This window comes from Heteronotia binoei, chromosome 21 (genome assembly GCF_032191835.1).
Source record: "Heteronotia binoei isolate CCM8104 ecotype False Entrance Well chromosome 21, APGP_CSIRO_Hbin_v1, whole genome shotgun sequence".
Taxonomy (NCBI): Eukaryota; Metazoa; Chordata; class Lepidosauria; order Squamata; family Gekkonidae; genus Heteronotia; species Heteronotia binoei.
The window spans coordinates 193,636,166-193,653,727 of NC_083243.1; the positions used below are offsets into that span (position 1 = coordinate 193,636,166).

The 17,562-nt window shown below is 44.6% G+C and overlaps 1 protein-coding gene across 1 annotated transcript in view; it reads right to left on the reverse strand.

Moving 5' to 3' along the window:
- SNX4 (sorting nexin 4) overlaps nucleotides 1-17,562 on the reverse strand; it is a 130,771-nt gene that overhangs the window by 11,184 nt on the left and 102,025 nt on the right. Inside the window, exon 10 of the mRNA XM_060261816.1 lies at nucleotides 10,619-10,718. Within this exon, the coding sequence (XP_060117799.1) occupies nucleotides 10,619-10,718 (100 nt within the window). The remainder of the gene's footprint in view (nucleotides 1-10,618; nucleotides 10,719-17,562) is intronic.

Here is a 17,562-nt window from a genome sequence, read left to right on the forward strand (position 1 = left end):
ACACTGTACATCCATAAGCTCCCTCCTATTTGAATCACTCCAACGTGCAGATTGCCACTATGCGCACATGGGGCAAACCACAGTTTTACAGATTTGGAGGTAATACCAAACAGAGAAATGGAGCATGGAATCAGTGAGAGATGGCTGCAGGAACACCATGTGAGCATACAGCATGGTTCTTGATGACCATCTGAATTAAGCCAATTAAGTAGTGCACCAAATTCAAATAAATGGCCTGAAGCACTTTGAAGCTTTTCTGTCAATACAGAGCCCTCTTCTTTTATCCTAAATTTATAGTTAGATTGGATGATGGCCTGGAACCTAAATACCAAGGCTTACACTTTCAATTGTCATTAGCAATGGGGATTTACATTGTAACTTTGAGCACAGTTAAGTATTCTTATGTATTTTAAGTGGGAGATATGAAGTATAACTGTGCAGGACTGCACATAATGTTTAGTTGTTTTTAAAACACAGGGATTTTTTTTTAGCAGGAACGCACAGGAATGCAATTCTGGCTAGCTTGGTGTCAGGGGGTGTGGCTTAATATGCAAATAAGCTCCTGTTGGGCTTTTTCTACAAAAAAAGTCCTGTGTGAAACAATGCTAATGTCAGGGGTGTGGCCTAATATACAAATGAGTTCTGCCTAGGCTTTTGCTACAAAAAAGTCCTTCTAAAACACAGTGCCAGAGTCAAGACAGCTTACAATATTTGCAACATTAGGCTTATATCACCATTTTTATCACTCCCTGCATAATACATTGTTTCTAAACATTCACACACAAAAAAAATCTTCCAGTTTTACTCTGAGTCAAATTACCAATTCTCCTTTGTCTGATTCAAATTATCATCTCAATTCACCACCACCTATCATCAGTCCAGCGTATGCCAGGCACTGACAAATCTAATTGCTGGAGGCTACAGCATTTTGACAACTCTCTTTGGAGCCTATACCTTCTCTCCAGCTCCTTGGAGCTGGCTCTTATAGCCATCCCTAACAGATAGGGTTGGAGTGCAGTTTAAGAAGCTGGATCGAAGCTTTCAATCCACTTAAGTAGCACTCCATCCCCAGAAAGCCTTGCCTGTGTCAAGAGTCATTATATTTCTCTGTTTAACAACTGTATTTCTCTTGCCATAAATTCTGTGTAGCTACAGGATTGCTGTGCTTGCCTGCTTGCTTGGCTTTCCCCCCCACCCCGCCCTTGCACGTTGCTTATCTATGGAGCTTATTATCCAAGCCACCTCTGCCGGCCTTCAAGGTGAGACGTTGAAAGAAGAAAGGATTGTGCACCTGGACATCCAAGGCTTTTGGTGGGTGGGGGACCCGCCAAAAAATCCCCGCGCTTGCTTGAAATGTAAGGATTGGAGTGAAGGGTTTAAAGGGAGTCACTGAGTTAAAACATCAATCTTAGCAAAAATGGTGTCCTGCCTTAAGATGCTCCTGGAATAAACTGCTGAATTATCAGACTGTGATTCCTTGACTCGCGGTCCTGACAAATGGCTAAGACTCAGAATTAGCCTTAGCTGACTATCCATCCCTGAACATGTCAGGAGAAGAGGAGGACAAAGCTAAGGGAGAACCACTCAACCCAGTGCAGGAGGAACTGAAACCAGAGGGGCCAGTGCTAGTACCCTCTTTGGCGATAGTCAGGAAAAAGGAGTGGGGGTCCAGAGGTTTCCGGGAGATCTCCAAGGGGCCCCTTCCCATTCCTGATCAACGGGCCTATATGGAGCCTTCCGCACCTGCCGGAGTGGACCAAGCAAGGGACCCGCCGGATCGGTCCAAGAAACACTGATGCTGCAAAGCTGACAGCTGAGAGAGGATATGATGGTGATGAATGATTTCTTGGAGCAGGAGATGATCGCCCCCTCCGCTAAATTCCAGGCCGTCTTCAGCTTGGAGTGCCTGGTGGACCACGACCCCTTTGTCCAGTGGAGTGGAAATGCAATCTATTTCCAAGACAGGGGGTGTGACAAGCGCAGATGGCATTCAAAGTGGGGGCCCCAACCTCCACCCCAAGCTGAAAAACTATGTTTAACGAAGATGGTGAAAAATTACATGTTGAATATCCTAACCCTCCTCCCTTGTGAACTCTATTGTTACAATAATCAAAGGCAGAATTAATTAAAAATGACAGCAGACTAGGAACCTCTTCTTGCATAAAGTAGAGCAAAAAAGACCTTTTACAACCTTAAGGGAAAAATTACAGCTAAACAGTGACCTTGTGGCTGAAAAACAGAAAGCAGAAATAATAAGTTATAAAATGTTAGCAATGCAAAGTCAATACCCAGCTTCTAGCCAACAATTCAGGTACAATATATTTGGCAAAGATCACCCTTGTGAAAGCAATTTAAGCAGGTTGTAAAAGCTAATTAAGGCAGGAATGAAATGTGAGCTATCTAATAGCAAAGAAAATCCAAAAGGTAGTCTCACGTAGTTCTAGAGGCAAACCAAAGCGATTCCCCCAGTGACTACAGAAAACACATTTGCCTCTCAAAGTATGAAGGAAAGGGTAATGCTTTACCAGATGTTGCCTGCTTAGGAAAAAATTCTGTACCCCCCTGCTTGTAACGCTTACTAGACTGCTGATCCTGATCTTCCTCTATATCATGGTCATCATGAAGATCTAATGCCATTAGTGTGTTGGAAAGCAAACAGTTATAAGTCCGCCTTTAAAAACCTCACTGAAGGTTCTGGGACCGCTATTTCCATCTCTTCCTCCCCTGGTAAGAATTCCCCTTCCTCTCTGACCCTCTGATCATCCCCAACAGAACTAGCTCCCCCAAGGATGTATTTCTGTGATCCTGAACAGCTACCTGTTTCTGAGCAGCCTTAGTGGGCCAATAGGAACCTCCAGACTTCCTATGCCTCGAGTGGGGAGATGGGGAGGAAGAAGTAGAGGAGGAGGGAGATCTTCATTGCCTCCTACCCCTCTTATTACAGCACTTATAGAGCCCTTCCAAGAGTTGTTCAGATAACTGAGTAAAGAACTCTGGAGGCAGAACTACAGGGGCTGAGGAACCAGCAGACGTTCCTGCTGTGTCTGTCGGCTGGTCTCCTTGTGAGTAGGCTGCAGAGGAAGACGCACCTGCCAAACCGTGGTTGCCCGAGTCAACAAAAGAGCAGGACAAGGGAAGCCTTGCTGGCTCGTGTTGCTCATGGCCCGCAGGCGGGGATGGCATTTGCTGAGCTGTCTGGTTTCCACGCCTCCTGTTGTGCTCCGTAGTGCTAAGGCTTCTGCTGCATTTGGTGCTCTGTTGGGAAGAGGCGCAAAATGGCAGAAGCGCTGTGGAGGACCAAGCAAGCCAACTATGGGTCTTGCTGGCTCTACTGTGTCTCCTGGCTGTAGGCAGAACATCCTGCTTGCTGTCGGAGAGAAAACCATCACTGTCATTCCTGGGCATACATGTCGCTTGAGCAAGAGAGGAGCTTGGGTGCCTTCAAAGGTGCACTGTTCCCAACGGCCAAAAATGGATGGTAGCCACGACATGGTTGCTTAAGGTACCATTGGTGAGAGAGGACGGAGGAACAAATTAGGAGGAGGAAGGGAATTTAACAGGGATAGAGGCTAGAAAAAGTGAAAGTAGAATGGTGAGAATTAAAGAATAGAAGAAGATTAGACAGTAGGTAGCAGAAAGGAAAAAGGCAACTGCCAGATCTAGATGCTTTCCATACTGAGGCAGGAAAAGAACTAAGGTATGGGTGACTCCTAACCAGAACAGGAAGTACAAAAAACCTTCATTTTCTGCCTCCCTACAAGAAGGCACTACCAGCAAACTACCGGCAAACTACCAGCAAACTACCGGCAAACTACCAGCCAATGTTGAACTTGCCCTTTCTGGGTAACGTCATCGAGAGGGCAGTGGCAGTACAGTTACAGGAATTCTTAGATGACGCTTCCATCTTAGATCCATTTCAGTCCGGCTTCTGGCCAGGCCATGGGATGGAGACGGTACTGGTCGTCCTCATGGATGATCTATTGAGACATCTGGATCGGGGTGGCTTGGCAGTGCTGTTGTTGTTAGATCTGTCGGCTGCGTATGATACAGTCGACCACCAGCTTCTGTCTCGCCACCTCGCTGACATGGGGATTCAGGGGTCTGCCCTTCAATGGCTTACCTCTTTTCTCCAAGGCCGGGGACAAAGGGTGGCTATAGGGGAGTAGTTGTCCCAGAGGCATCCTCTCGCATGTGGGGTCCCTCAGGGGGCAGCCCTCTCCTCGATGTTGTTTAACATCTACATGTGCCCCTTTGCCCAGATTGTCTGGAGATACAGGCTGGGTTGTCACCAGTATGCGGATGACACCCAGCTCTATTGTTGGGAGGCCAGTCCAGCTGCACCTTAGAAGATCTGGACCTGGCATTGCAAGCCATAGTGAAATGGCTCAGGCAGAGTGGACTGAAATTGAACCCAGCGAAGACAGAGGTCCTGTGCCTGAGTCACAGTGGCCTGGGTAGGGAAATCCCCTTGCTGGCCTTTGATGGGACGCTATTAGCGCCAGTGTTGAGGGTCAAGAGCTTGGGGGTGCTCCTGGAGCCTTTGCTGACAATGGAGGCCCAGGTAGCAGCCACTGCCAAATTCACATTCTACCATCTTAGGCAGCTGGTTCCACACCTGGAGTGCGACGACTTGGCAACAGTGATCCATGCAACGGTCACTTTGAGAATAGACTACTGTAATGCCCTCTATATGGGGCTGCCCTTGACTCAACTTTGGAGGCTGCAACTTATGCAAAACGCAGCAGCCAGGTTGTTAATGGAGCTACCTGTACAGGAGAACATTCAACATGTGCTGAAAGCACTGTGGCGTTCTGGATTCGCTCCAAGATGCTGGTTAAAACCTTTAAAGCCCTATATGGCCTGGGACCTGTCTACCTTCGGGACTGCCTTACCCCAGAGAGCACTACGTTCAGGGTCTCAAAATCTCCTTAAGATCCCTGGACCGAAAGAAGCTCAAATGACCAGCACTAGAGCCAGAGAGTTCTCAGTAAGAGCCCCCATTTTGTGGAATGCCCTCCCTGAAAGCATCAGGGCCCTGTGGGACCTGCCACAGTTCCGCAGGGCCTGTAAGACCAAACTATTCAAACTCACCTTTAATGGTTAGGGGGAGGTGGCTACTACCTTCAGCATCGACAATCTCACTGAAGTAATATAATGGAAATCAGAAGCTTGCCATCTCGGATTTTTAATATGGAAATGTTTTTATCGATTTAATTTTAATATGTTTGCAAACTGCTAATGTTTTTAAACTGTTATTAGCCGCCCTGAGCCTGTTGGAGGAGGGTGGGATATATATCTGGAAAGAAAGAAAGAAAGAAAGAAAGAAAGAAAGAAAGAAAGAAAGAAAGAAAGAAAGAAAGAAAGAAAGAAAGAAAGAAAGAAAGAAAGAAAGAAAGAAAGAAAGAAAGAAAGAAAGAAAGAAAGAAAGAAAGAAGGGAGGGAGGGAGGGAGGGAGGGGAGGGAAGGGAAGGGAGGAGGGAAGGAAGGAAGGAAGGAAGGAAGGAAGGAAGGAAGGAAGGAAGGAAGGAAGGAAGGAAGGAAGGAAGGAAGGAAGGAAGGAAGGAAGGAAGGTAGGTAGGTTAGGAATCACCCACAAGATGTCCTTCTGCCTCAGTGGGAGAACAAAATATTGCAAGCACGCTAATGTTTCAAGCATGTTTTAAGAAAAAAAATCTTTGTGTTTGTCTGTGCCCTTTATAAAGTTTATATCTCCACTACCTGACATTGCATTTTATGACACACACGGCCCAGCCCAACAAGGTCCCATTTATGTCATATCCAGCCCTCATAATAAATGAGCTTGACACCCCTGGGCACCCAAGAGTGCTCAAAGAACTTTCCAGGGAGCTTGCAGAAGCTTTGTCAATCATCTTTGAGACCTCTTGAAGGACAAGAGACATGCCACACAACTGGAGGAGGGCAAATGTCATCCCAGTCTTCAAAAAAGGGAGGAGGGATGATCCAGGAAACCACAAGCCAGTCCTTCTGCCTCAGCAGGAGAACAAAATATTGCAAGCATGCTAATGTTTCAAGCATGTTTTATTTTAAGAAAATTTTTTTAATTGTGTTTAATTCTGTTCCAGGGAATATACTGAAGCAGATTTTAAAAGGATCAATCTGCGAGCGCCTAAAACAGAGCGTCGAACTCATTTGTTGTGAGGGCTGGATCTGACATAAACGAGACCTTGTTGGGCTGGGCCGTGTGTGTCGTGAAATGGAATGCCAGGTAGCAGAGATAGAAACTTTATAAAGGATACAGACAAACACAATTAAAGATTTTTATTAAAAAAAAACTTTAAATAAAACAGCCTTAAAAGCACTCTTGCAATATTTTATTTAACAGTATAACTGAGGGAAGCAAGAAAGAAGAAGAAGGAAGCAGACTTGCTTGCAAGCCTGATAGGAGCCCTCCAGGGGCTTGATTCGGCCCCCGGACTGCATGTTTGACACTCCTGACCTAAAGGACAACTTGCTGATCTAGGGGAGTCAGCATAGATTTGTCCTAACAGGTTCTGGCAGACCAACCTCATTTCCTTCTTTGACCGACTGATGAGCTTACTGGATCAAGGGAATGCTGTTGATATTGTTTACCTAGATTTCAGTAAAGCTTTTGACATGGTTCCCCATGATGTTCTGCAGAATGACTAGAAGACTGCAGACTGGACCCTAGGATAGTGAGGTGGATAGTGAACTGGTTGGAGAACCGCACTCAAAGAGCAGTTGTTAATAGCACTGCATCAGAATGGAGGGAGGTGTCCAGTGGGGTGCCACAGGGCTCAGTTTTGGGCCCTGTACTTTTCAAAATTTGTATCAGTGGCCTGGATAAGGGTGTGGAGGGACTACTCATTAAATCTGCAGAAGACACCAAATTGGGAGGAGCAGTAAATAAACCAGAAAGCACAGTTAGAATTCAATGAGATCTGAACATGCTGGAGAAGTGGGAGGAAATGAACTAGATTCAATTTAACAAGGATAAGTGCTGAGTTAACAAAGATGAGAAACACACATACTGGATGGGGGGATGCACTTCTGGGTAGCACTGTGTGTGAACAAGATCTTGGGAACCATAAGTTATATATGAGCAGCCAGTGTGATGCAGTGACAAAAAAGGCAAATGTCATCTTGGGGTGTATCAACATAGGCATAACTTCCAGATCACAAGATGTCATAGTTCCGCTGTACACTGCATTGGCTGAGTCACACCATGAATATTGTGTGCAGTTCTGGAGGCCTCACTTCAAGAAGGATGTGGAAAGAATGGAGCGGGTGCAGAGGAGAGTGGCAAGGATGATCAGGGGCCTGGAGACCAAGCCCTGTGAGGAAAGGCTGAGGGACTTGGGAATGTTCAGTCTGGAGAAGAGGAGGTTGAGGTGGGGCATGATTGCTCTCTGTAAGTATTTGAAGGGCTGTCACTTAGAAGAGGGCAGGGAGCTGTTCCTGTTGGCAGCAGAAGATGTAATAATGGGTTTAAATTAAGGGTGGGAAGGTATTAACTGGATATTAATCAATAAGAGTTGTTCAACAGTGGAATCAACTACCAAAGGAGATGGTGAGCTCCCCCTCACTGGCAATCTTTAAGCAGTAGCGGGACAAACACTGGTCAGGGATGCTCTAGGCTGATCCTGCATTCAGCAGGGGGTTGGACTAGATGGCCTTTATGGCCCCTTCCAACTCGACTTGTCATGGATGAGCCTGGATCCTGATTTTTTGGTCCTAGATCTGAAGAAAATCTGTCAAGTCCTGTCAATGTCAAGCAGGTTCATGCAGAAAAAGAACTCGTGTGTAGTGCATAGCTATTCATCTTTATCTCTCCATGTCATGACCACCTGTGATATCCAGCGCTCCCTTTCTATCCAGTTCCTCTGGATGGCTTCCAAGCCACTGAACAAATGAAATCATACCAAAATCATACCAAATTTTTAAAAATGAAAGGAATCCTTCCTCTCTGCAATTCAAAAACTGCAATTTAGCCAACAGCATGCTGAATTTCTTTTTGGTCAATACAGATGCACAGAAACTAGTATTTCCCAGAAGAAGGTTTGCATAGACAACAAAAGTCATTAAGTAGTGCAAATACTAGTCACATTGCAATCATATGCAGTACTGTTTCAGTCTTAAGCTCTACTTAAAACCAGTGGGCTCAGACTAGAGTAACTCCGCACAGGATTGTACTTCTCATACCCCCACACCCTTTGCACTCCACTGCTCCCCCCACCCGTGACATTCACTCAACCCACCCTTTCTGGGGGGTTTTACTTGGCTTGGTGGTGTTATGGTATTCCCAGGGGTCATTTCATAGAAAAAGAGGTGCCAGAGCTTATTAGCACAACTCATCTGCATAACTAATTTGCATGTGCCACATACCCGATATCACCAGAAGGGGTACCGAATTATGTCAGCTCAGCATTTACCTTAAAATGCTTCTTGAATTATAATTGTCATAATAAAACCTTACTCCCATTATATTTTTAAAATTACTTTCTCTTGTGTGGCCACAGTGGCATGATGATTTCCAACTGTCTGCTTTATGTTTTGGTTATTTTCCCATTTTTTGTGGGGGAAAGTATTGTAAAGTTTGTCAAATCTTAGAGTTCAGCAAAATTCTCACAGGGGATTAGAACAATGGAGCCCAGAAGCAATTATTGGGGGTGGGGGGAGGTAAGAAAGAAAGAGCACAATAAAATTTAGAGGTTCTGGAGTTCTGTTCCTGTGAGCTTCTGCCCAAAATGAGGCCTGGGTATACCACTTTAAGGTTGCCGTTTTCTGTAGGGGAACTAATCTGACTTCAGCTTTCCAGCGACCTCAAGAGGATATGATGACTTTACTTAGAGAAAGGAAGCAGATCGCAACTGTGAGCATTTCTTGCCTGTATTCTGTCTTGTTTAGGAAAAGCTTGGAAAAAGCATGAGTGAAACAGGGAATTCAGTACTGACCTGTTGCTGCTATATCTATACAAGCTGACTAACAGTGTATTTGTACAAGCTGAAATCAAGAGCAGAAGACTCTCATCTGTAAAATTTAAATGGTCTATGGAAGTTACTATGGACTGAAAATTTAAAAGGATTAACGGATAGCTAATATTGAGTTATTCTGCTTGATGTTGAATAATACACGTTGTTCTTAATGGATATTATGTGAATTCACTTTTGATAATGAAATAGAACTTGGAATATAATTTATTCACTGTTGTGTCGTAAAAAAATTTTTTCATATATTGAGGCTTAGGTTACATGGAGGCTTGGCTTTGCTTTTCCCCACCTTTCTCCATGATACTCATTGGGTTGCTCACCTGGAGTTGGGCGACAGTGGTTCCTCAGGAGGAAACGGCTGGTTTGGAGGGTGAAGTCTATGGCATTGTGCCTGCCAGAGGTCCTACCCCTCCTCAAACCCCACCTTCTCCAGGCTCCACCCTCAAATCTCCAGGAATTTCCCAACCTGGAGTTGACAACCCTATCTCCTTCCCAGCAGCAGTAGCAAGCAGCCAGGCGTAGGGTAGCCAACCTCCAGGTCTCCTGGGATTTATTTATTATCTATTTTAATAAATTTATATTCTGCCCTACCCCACAAATGGGCTCCGGGCAGATTCCAACATCCCGACACTTAAAGACATTATAATCAATAAAAACAATATATTAAAACAAGTAGAAACCTCCTGGTTCAGAAGGGTATAAAGGAAGAACAATTTCCAGCTGGCCACTAATTAATGATGCCACAGTTCAAGTGGGCCTTTTCAAGGGTGGCCAGTTTCATTTAGCCTGGTTTAATGTGGATACCTGCTGCCTCATCCAAAGGCCTGGTGGGACAGCTCTGTCTGGGAAAAGGCAGCAGACCTGGCAAGGCCCTAATCTCCGGCAGGAGCATGTTCCACCAGGCCAGGGCAGAGAAAGCCTTGGTCCTAGTCAAGGCCAGACAAACATCCTTAAGGCGAGGGACAGATGTTAGTTTTCTGAGCGTAAAGCCCATCGGGGCATCTACAGGGAGAGGCAGTCCCTCAGATATGTTGATCCCAGGCCGTGCAGGGCTCTGAAGGTCAATACCAGAACCTTGAAATGAATCTAGTACTCAATAGGTAGCCAGTGCAACTGAACTCCAGACAAAGATCTCTCTTCCCATCCTGGAGAAAATAACTGCTTTGGAGTGTGGACTCTATGGTATTCTATTCCACTGAGGCCTCTCCCTTTACTGACAGAAGCAACAGCCTCTGGCTAGCAGCTTCCCCAGTGGCCCAATCTTCATCTGTCCTGGAGCAAGGCTGAGGGGAAGAGGGAGGGTGGAAGTGACAGGAAAGAGGTGGCTGCCATGACCTCTGAGAAAACGCTCTCAGTAGGGCCAGGCCTTGCTGCCTATCATTCCCTGTGCATTCACCGTCTCCCTGACACTGATACCTATTTTCTTTTCCAAATGCCACAGAGAGTGGGTAGGTGACAGGGGGCAGGAAAGAGGAGGCCCAGCCATTGGCACTGATGGACTGCACACCACAGCCAATGGGAGAGTTCCATTTGGCCACCAACATAGGGCTTTTATTATAGAAAGGATGCTGTTTAGGTTAAGCACCTGGTTGTCTACAATTCTAAATCTTGGAGAATATGGGGGAGGGGGTAGGTGTGTCCAAGCTTACTCCTGTTGACAGTTCCTCACTCTGCTGCTTCTTCGATGTCAGATCCTGAGCAACTGTTTCCAACTCATACTGCAGAAGTTCATGCTTCCTGCATACAGCCCTGAAAACAATAAATATAAACTTTATCATGAAAACTCTCTGTTCATTATGGCCTTAAAAAAGATTTTTTTTTTAGCTGTCTTCATCCTGAGAAACTGAGATAGCTGATTAAATAACCCTATCATAAATGCAATTCTGACATAGTAAAAATGCTATGGAACACTATCTAATGTTATGAACATATGAAGCTGCCTTGTAGTAAATCAGACCCTCGGTCCATCAAAGTCAGTATTGTCTACTCAGTCTGGCAACGGCTCTCCAGGGTCTCAAGCTGAGGTTTTTCACATCTATTTGCCTGGACTCTTTTTAGCTGAAGTTGCCGGGGACTGAATCTGGGACTTTCTGCTTACCAAGCAGATGCTTTACCACTGAGCCACTGTCCCTCCCACAACTCCTAAACATTTAAATTACTAGTTCCTTTCAGAGATATATCCTATACATACTATCCTTGTAGACAAGTTGGTGAAATGTGCTTTGGATCCTGTTACCGTTAGGTGGATCTGTAACTGGTTGACAGATCGCACCCAAAGAGTGCTTGTGAGTGGTTCCTCATCCTCTTGGAGAGGAGTGACAAGTGGAGTGCCTCAGGGATCTGTCCTGGAACCTGTTTTGTTCAACATCTTCAGAAAAGATTTGGATGAAGGAATAGAGGGAATGCTTATTAAATTTGCAAATGATACTAGATTAGGAGTAGTGGCAAGAAAAAGTAGAAGACAGAAACAGGATACAGGATGATCTTGACAGGCAGGAAAACTAGGCTGAAACCATAAAATGAATTTTAACAGGGATAAATGTAAAGTTCTGCATTTAGGTAGGAAAATTCCAATGCATGGATATAGGATGGGGGAGACTTGTCTTGGCAGTAGTAAGTGCAAAAAAGGATCTAGGGGTCTTAGTGGGCCGTACGCTGAACGTGAGTCAGCAGTGTGATATGGTGGCTAAAAAGGCAAATGCAATTTTGGGCTGTATTAACAGTAGTGTCCAGATCATGTGAAGCAAGACCTCACCTGGAGTATTGTAAGGGCACCACATTTTAAGGATAGAGACAAGCTGGAACGGGTCCAGAGGAGGGCAAAGACGACGGTGAGAGGTCTGGAGACCAAGTCCTATGAAGAAAGGTTGAAGGAGCTGGCATAGCCGGTGAGGTATGCAGCTGCCTGGAGCGCCACCTCACCTACGGAGCGCCCCCTCCCCCTGCTCCACCTCTCTCACCTCTGAGCCCGGCTTCCAAGCCAGGCCTGGAGGAGAGCAGCTTCACTCTGAGGCCTTCCCTGCTCTCCTGCTGGCTTTCAATTCTTGCTCACCTGTCACAGCCTTGCTTGCTTGCTTGCCCCCACCTTTCTCGCTGCCTCCCTGCCTTTCTCACCCTCCTGCTCAAAGCCAGGCAGAGCAGCCCTGCCACCCCTTTCACCCATCAGGGACCCCTTGGCCAGGCTGAACCAGCAGTGTGTATCCCTGCTGCCCCGAATGGGCTGGCTGTGCTGCTCGCCTCCTCTCCCTGCAAACTGAAATCTGAAGTGGCTGCTGCAGCTCCTTCTTATTTACCAGTTGCGGTAGCTACTTCTCTTCCCCTCACTCAAGCTGGAGGCTTGCAAGAGGCTGGGCTGGGAGGGGGTCTCCTTCTTTGCAAGACGTTTGGCCCTAGAGCACTGCGGCTGCCTAGCATGAAGAACAACCTGGGGGCTTGCAAATGTGTGTTTTAAAAAGCTTCCTTGGACAGCTCTCTCTCCCCTCCTTGGGCATTTTATATGGTCTGCGGCTTGCAATGAGCTATGAATGCTGCAAAGGCTGCTTCAGTGGGGAGAAAGTGCTTCGGGATCCCTCCAGCTGTTTGCATGCGAAAGCAAAAGGGACAGAGAAGGTTCAGCAGTTATTGCTGAGGGTCCTTTTAAATATGGTTATCAGCACTTCCTTAATAATAATAATCTTTTATATTCTTATGTTATAAGAATACACAGAAGAATTATACAAGAAGGATCTCAATGTCCTCGAAACCATGACAGTGAAATCGCTGACCTAGAGCCAGACATTCTGGAGTGTGAAGTCAAATGGGCCTTAGAAAGCATTAGCGGAGATGACGGTATCCCAGTTGAGCTGCTCAAAGTCCTAAAAGACGATGCTGTTAAAGTGATGCACTCATTATGCCAACAAATTTGGAAAATGCAACAGTGGCCACAGGATTGGAAAAGATCAGTTTATATTCCAATCCCAAAGAAGGGTGATGCCACAGAATGTTCACACTATTGCACCATTACACTCATTTCACATGCCAGCAAGGTCACGTTAAAGATCCTACAAGCTAGGCTTCAGCAGTATGTCGATTGGGAACTGCCAGAAGTTCAAGCTGGGTTTCGGAGAGGTAGAGGAACTAGAGATCAGATTGCCAGCATTCGCTGGATTATGGAGAAAGCACGGGAGTATCAGAAAAACATCTATTCCTGCTTCATTGACTACGCTAAAGCCTTTGATTGTGCGGATCACAACAAACTGTGGCCTTAAAGAGATGGGAGTACAAGACCACCTCACATGTCTCCTGAGAAACCTGTATAAGGGTCAAAAAGCGACTGTCAGAATGGGATATGGAGCAACTGATTGGTTCAGAATAGGAAAAGGAGTTCGACAAGGATGTATATTGTCACCCTGCTTATTTAATTTATATGCAGAGTACATCATGCGGAATGCTGGCCTGGATGAAGCACAAACCGGAATTAAGATTGCCGGGAAAAACATCAACAACCTCAGATATGCAGATGACACCACTCTAATGGCAGAAAGTGAAGAGGACCCAAAGAACCTGTTGTTGAGGGTCAAAAAGGAGAGCACAAAAGTAGGCTTGAAACTCAACTTCAAAAAAACTAAGATCATGGCATCTGGCCTCATCACACCTTGGCAAATAGAAGGGGAAGACATGGAAGTAGTGACAGACTTCACATTCCTGGGATCCAAGATCACTGCAGATGGTGACTGTAGCCATGAAATCAAAAGATGTTTGCTCCTTGGGAGGACAGCTATGGCAAACCTGGGCAGTATAATAAAAAGTAGAGGCATCACCCTGCCAACAAAAGTCTGTATAGTCAAAGCTCTTGGAATCCTGCGTTTTGAACTTTGAGGTTGGGGATTTGTTATTAGTGACCACCTGCCTCTGATCCTAACACTCAGAACCAGTCTTTTTGCTGCCCCTTTCCATCCACCAGTTTCTCTGAACTCTGAACCAGAAATCTTACCTAAAATTGTATGGAACAACCATTCTATGCAGGTGGCATCTCAACTAGTTCAACTCAGATCTTTTTCTGATCTTAGAGTCTCTCTAATTGACAGCATGGCTCCCACACCAAATATCTCAGCTTACAATACTCTGATTTCCCATTTTTCTCAGTCCCTCAGTATAAAACGTAATCATTCAACACAGAAGAGCAATAGGGGCATTAACTCTTGGTTCACTGAAGACTGCAGAGTACTAAAAACTCAATTACGTAATATCTATAGCCAATTCCGAATCTCTAACAAGCCCTCTTTTCTTTTAGAGTACTTCCAGGTAAAAAAAAAAAAAAAAAGCTAAGGGAGAGCATGACAAAGAAAAAAATTGGAGTATTTACACCATCAGTGGGATCAACTATACCAAGCCATTATTCTAAACAATTCTAAGAAGTTCTGGGCTATAACCTCAGGGTCTGAATGTGTGGGTTCTCTCCCAATGTCTGTGATTCCATCAAGTGCATGGTTTCAATATTTCTCTGACTTGTTTCAGCAAAACCAAGATTGTACCATTAAGCCATGTGATTTTTATGATAAGGACTTACCAGCTTGGCCACCTGTGACAGCAGACAAAGTAATAGAATTAATCAACCAACTGAAAACTGGGAAAGCTCCCGGCCCTGATTTGATTCCTCCAGAGCTCCAGAATGGTGGTCTGTCCCTCTTGTTTCCCTTTTTACCATGATTAATCAAACGGGCCATATTCCTGATGCTTGGTGAAATGCAATTGTAGTCCTGATCTACAAGAACAGTGACTGTACAATTCCTTCTAATTGCAGGCCAATCAGCCTTCTTTCCATTATAGGCAAACTATACGCCAAGCATCTATTAACTAAATTAACTTCTTGGATGTCCCAGCAAAGGGTCTCAGGCCCTGAACAAATTGGGTTTAGTAAGGGTAAATCTACTGTAGATCATTGTATCACTCTAACACACCTGGCTGACAAATATACTAACCCTGGGAATTCCAAACTTTATGCAGCTTTTTTGGACCTTAAAGGGGCATTCAACTCTGTAGATAGACAGCGACTATGGATTAAACTCCACCAACTGGGCATTGATAAGAGATTTCTCAAACTAATCACAACTCTACATTCCTCCACCACTTGCCAAATCAAAACTTCATCTACTGGGGAACGGACTCCTAAAATTTCCTTCAATAAAGGAATTAAACAAGGATGCATACTTGCTCCTTTTTTATTCAATCTATTTCTCAATGATTTGGCTCCTGTACTAACAGAAGTAGACTGCCACCCCCCCAAAACTGGGCTCTACGCGTGTACTCATCTTGCTATACGCGGATGACACAGTACTCCTTTCTTGTACGAGGGTTGGGCTTAGAAGACTGTTGAATAGATGTCTCAGTTTTTTTCAAGAAAATAAACTGCATCTGAATTACGAAAAATCTAAGATTCTGGTTTTTGCTAAATCTTGTAAAATCCACAAATGGCTATTCGATGGGAAAAAATAGAACAGGTCAGGCATTTTAAATACCTAGGTCTCCATTTTAGTTACAACATATCCTGGTCATGTCACCGTAAATCTGCAGTTAACATAGCAGCCACTACTGCATCAGTCATTTCCCAGTTTTTCTTTAATAGAGGCAACCAGTTTGTTCCAGCAGCTTTAAAAATCTATAAGGCCAAAGTAATCCCACAGTTATTGTATGGCATTCCAAAATGGATTAGTGCCTTTGAATCTGATATCGAAAGAGTTCAGCCCAAATTTGCTAGGAAAATCATGGGCCTACCATGCTGTGTCTCATATGCCACTCTTTGTCTAGAAACAGGTCTCAATATGTTAGAAACTAGAGCATGGCTTATATCAATCAAATATTGGCTACGTGTGCACTATTCCGCCAACTGTGGGAGTTATATATATCAAATGGTGTCTGAATCCTCCTCATCCAAATGGATTTCCTGCACAAAGAGGAAAATAATCACCTTAGGTTTGTCTATGGATCCTCTTTACATGCTTCCTCTTACAAATGCATACTATGTAATTAAACACAGAATTTTAGGTAATGAATAACAAAAACTAATGCGTGCTGCGAACAAATCTTGCTCCTCTCTGAATTTTGGAATTTCCCCAACTATTGGTCATCTGCCTTCTTATTTATCAACTCTCCATGTTCCAAAATTGCGTAGATCATTTACCCTTCCTAGATGCAACACAATCCCATCAGCAGTCACCTATGGTAGATATAAAAAAATCCCACTTTCATTAAGAATATGTATATGTAATTTAAAACATTGACTCATTGTCCCATATTCTTCTCTGTTGTCCCCTATATGATACTATACGCCTTAGGATTCTAGATCCAATTCTGTTCAATATGACAGGCTGCTCAGACATTATAAAGATTCTGAATGATTTGTCATCTGAAATAACGGAAAAGGTTGCTTTATTCTTGAGTCTAGAAATCAAGGATCAATTGTCCAATGTATAGCTGCATATGACTGTTTTATTATTTCTGTAGCTGTTTATTTGTTTGTTTATAATCTGATATATGCCAATAAACGCTTTTGATCGATTGATTGATTGAATGTATGGTTGTGAGAGGTGGACCATAAGGAAGGCCGAGTGCAGAAGAATAGATGCTTTTGAGATGCAGTGCTGGAGAAGAATCTTGAGAGTCCCTTGGACTGCAAGAAGATCCAATCAGTCAGTCCTAAGGGAAATCAACCCAGACTGTTCCCTGGAAGGTCAGATGCTGAAGATGAAGCTCAAATATTTTGGCTACCAAATGAGAAGGGAACACTCCCTGGAGATGATCCTGATTCTGGGAAAGACAGAAGGCAAAAGAAGAAGGGGACGGCAAAAGATGAGATGCCTGGACAGCGTTATGGATGTAACAAACACAAATTTGAGCAGACTCCTGAGGATGGTAGAAGACAGCAGAGCCTGGTGTGACTTTGTCCAAGGGGTCGCAAAGAGTCAGACTCGACTGTGCGGCTGAACAACAACATATTCTTTTTTACTGTTATAACCCTCAAATAATCAAATCTTAATATATAGACGATTTGTGGGACTTTTTATAAGGTACTTTTAGGGTTGTTCTAAATGACTTACATATTCTGGTAAATGACTGCAATAATAAACTGACTGACTGGCACTTCCTTAAATCAGCACCTCTGCCTAGCACGGAGAATGACCTGCTCTTGTGAGCACTTCAAGTTCCATGTAGTGCATATTTGATTTAAAATATGTGTGTGTGTGTTTAAAAAAACTTCTCTGTGGCCAATGACAGAGGTGTGTGTTGTTTTTGCAATGTCTCCCCCTCCCCCCCTTGGGCATTTTGGTGCACTTTTATTTTGTCTGTGGCTTGCAGTTAGCTGTGAGTGCTGCAAAGGCCGCTTCAATGTGGAGAAGGGCGAGCGTGTGACAGCGGGCGGGAGGGTCCAATCCACGCGTGTGCTTTGAAGAAGAAGAAGATATTGGATTTCTATCCCGCCCTCCACTCCGAAGAGTCTCAGAGCGGCTCACAATCTCCTTTACCTTCCTCCCCCACAACAGACACCCTGTGAGGTGGGTGGGGCTGAGAGGGCTCTCACAGCAGCTGCCCTTTCAAGGACAAAGTCTCAGAGCAG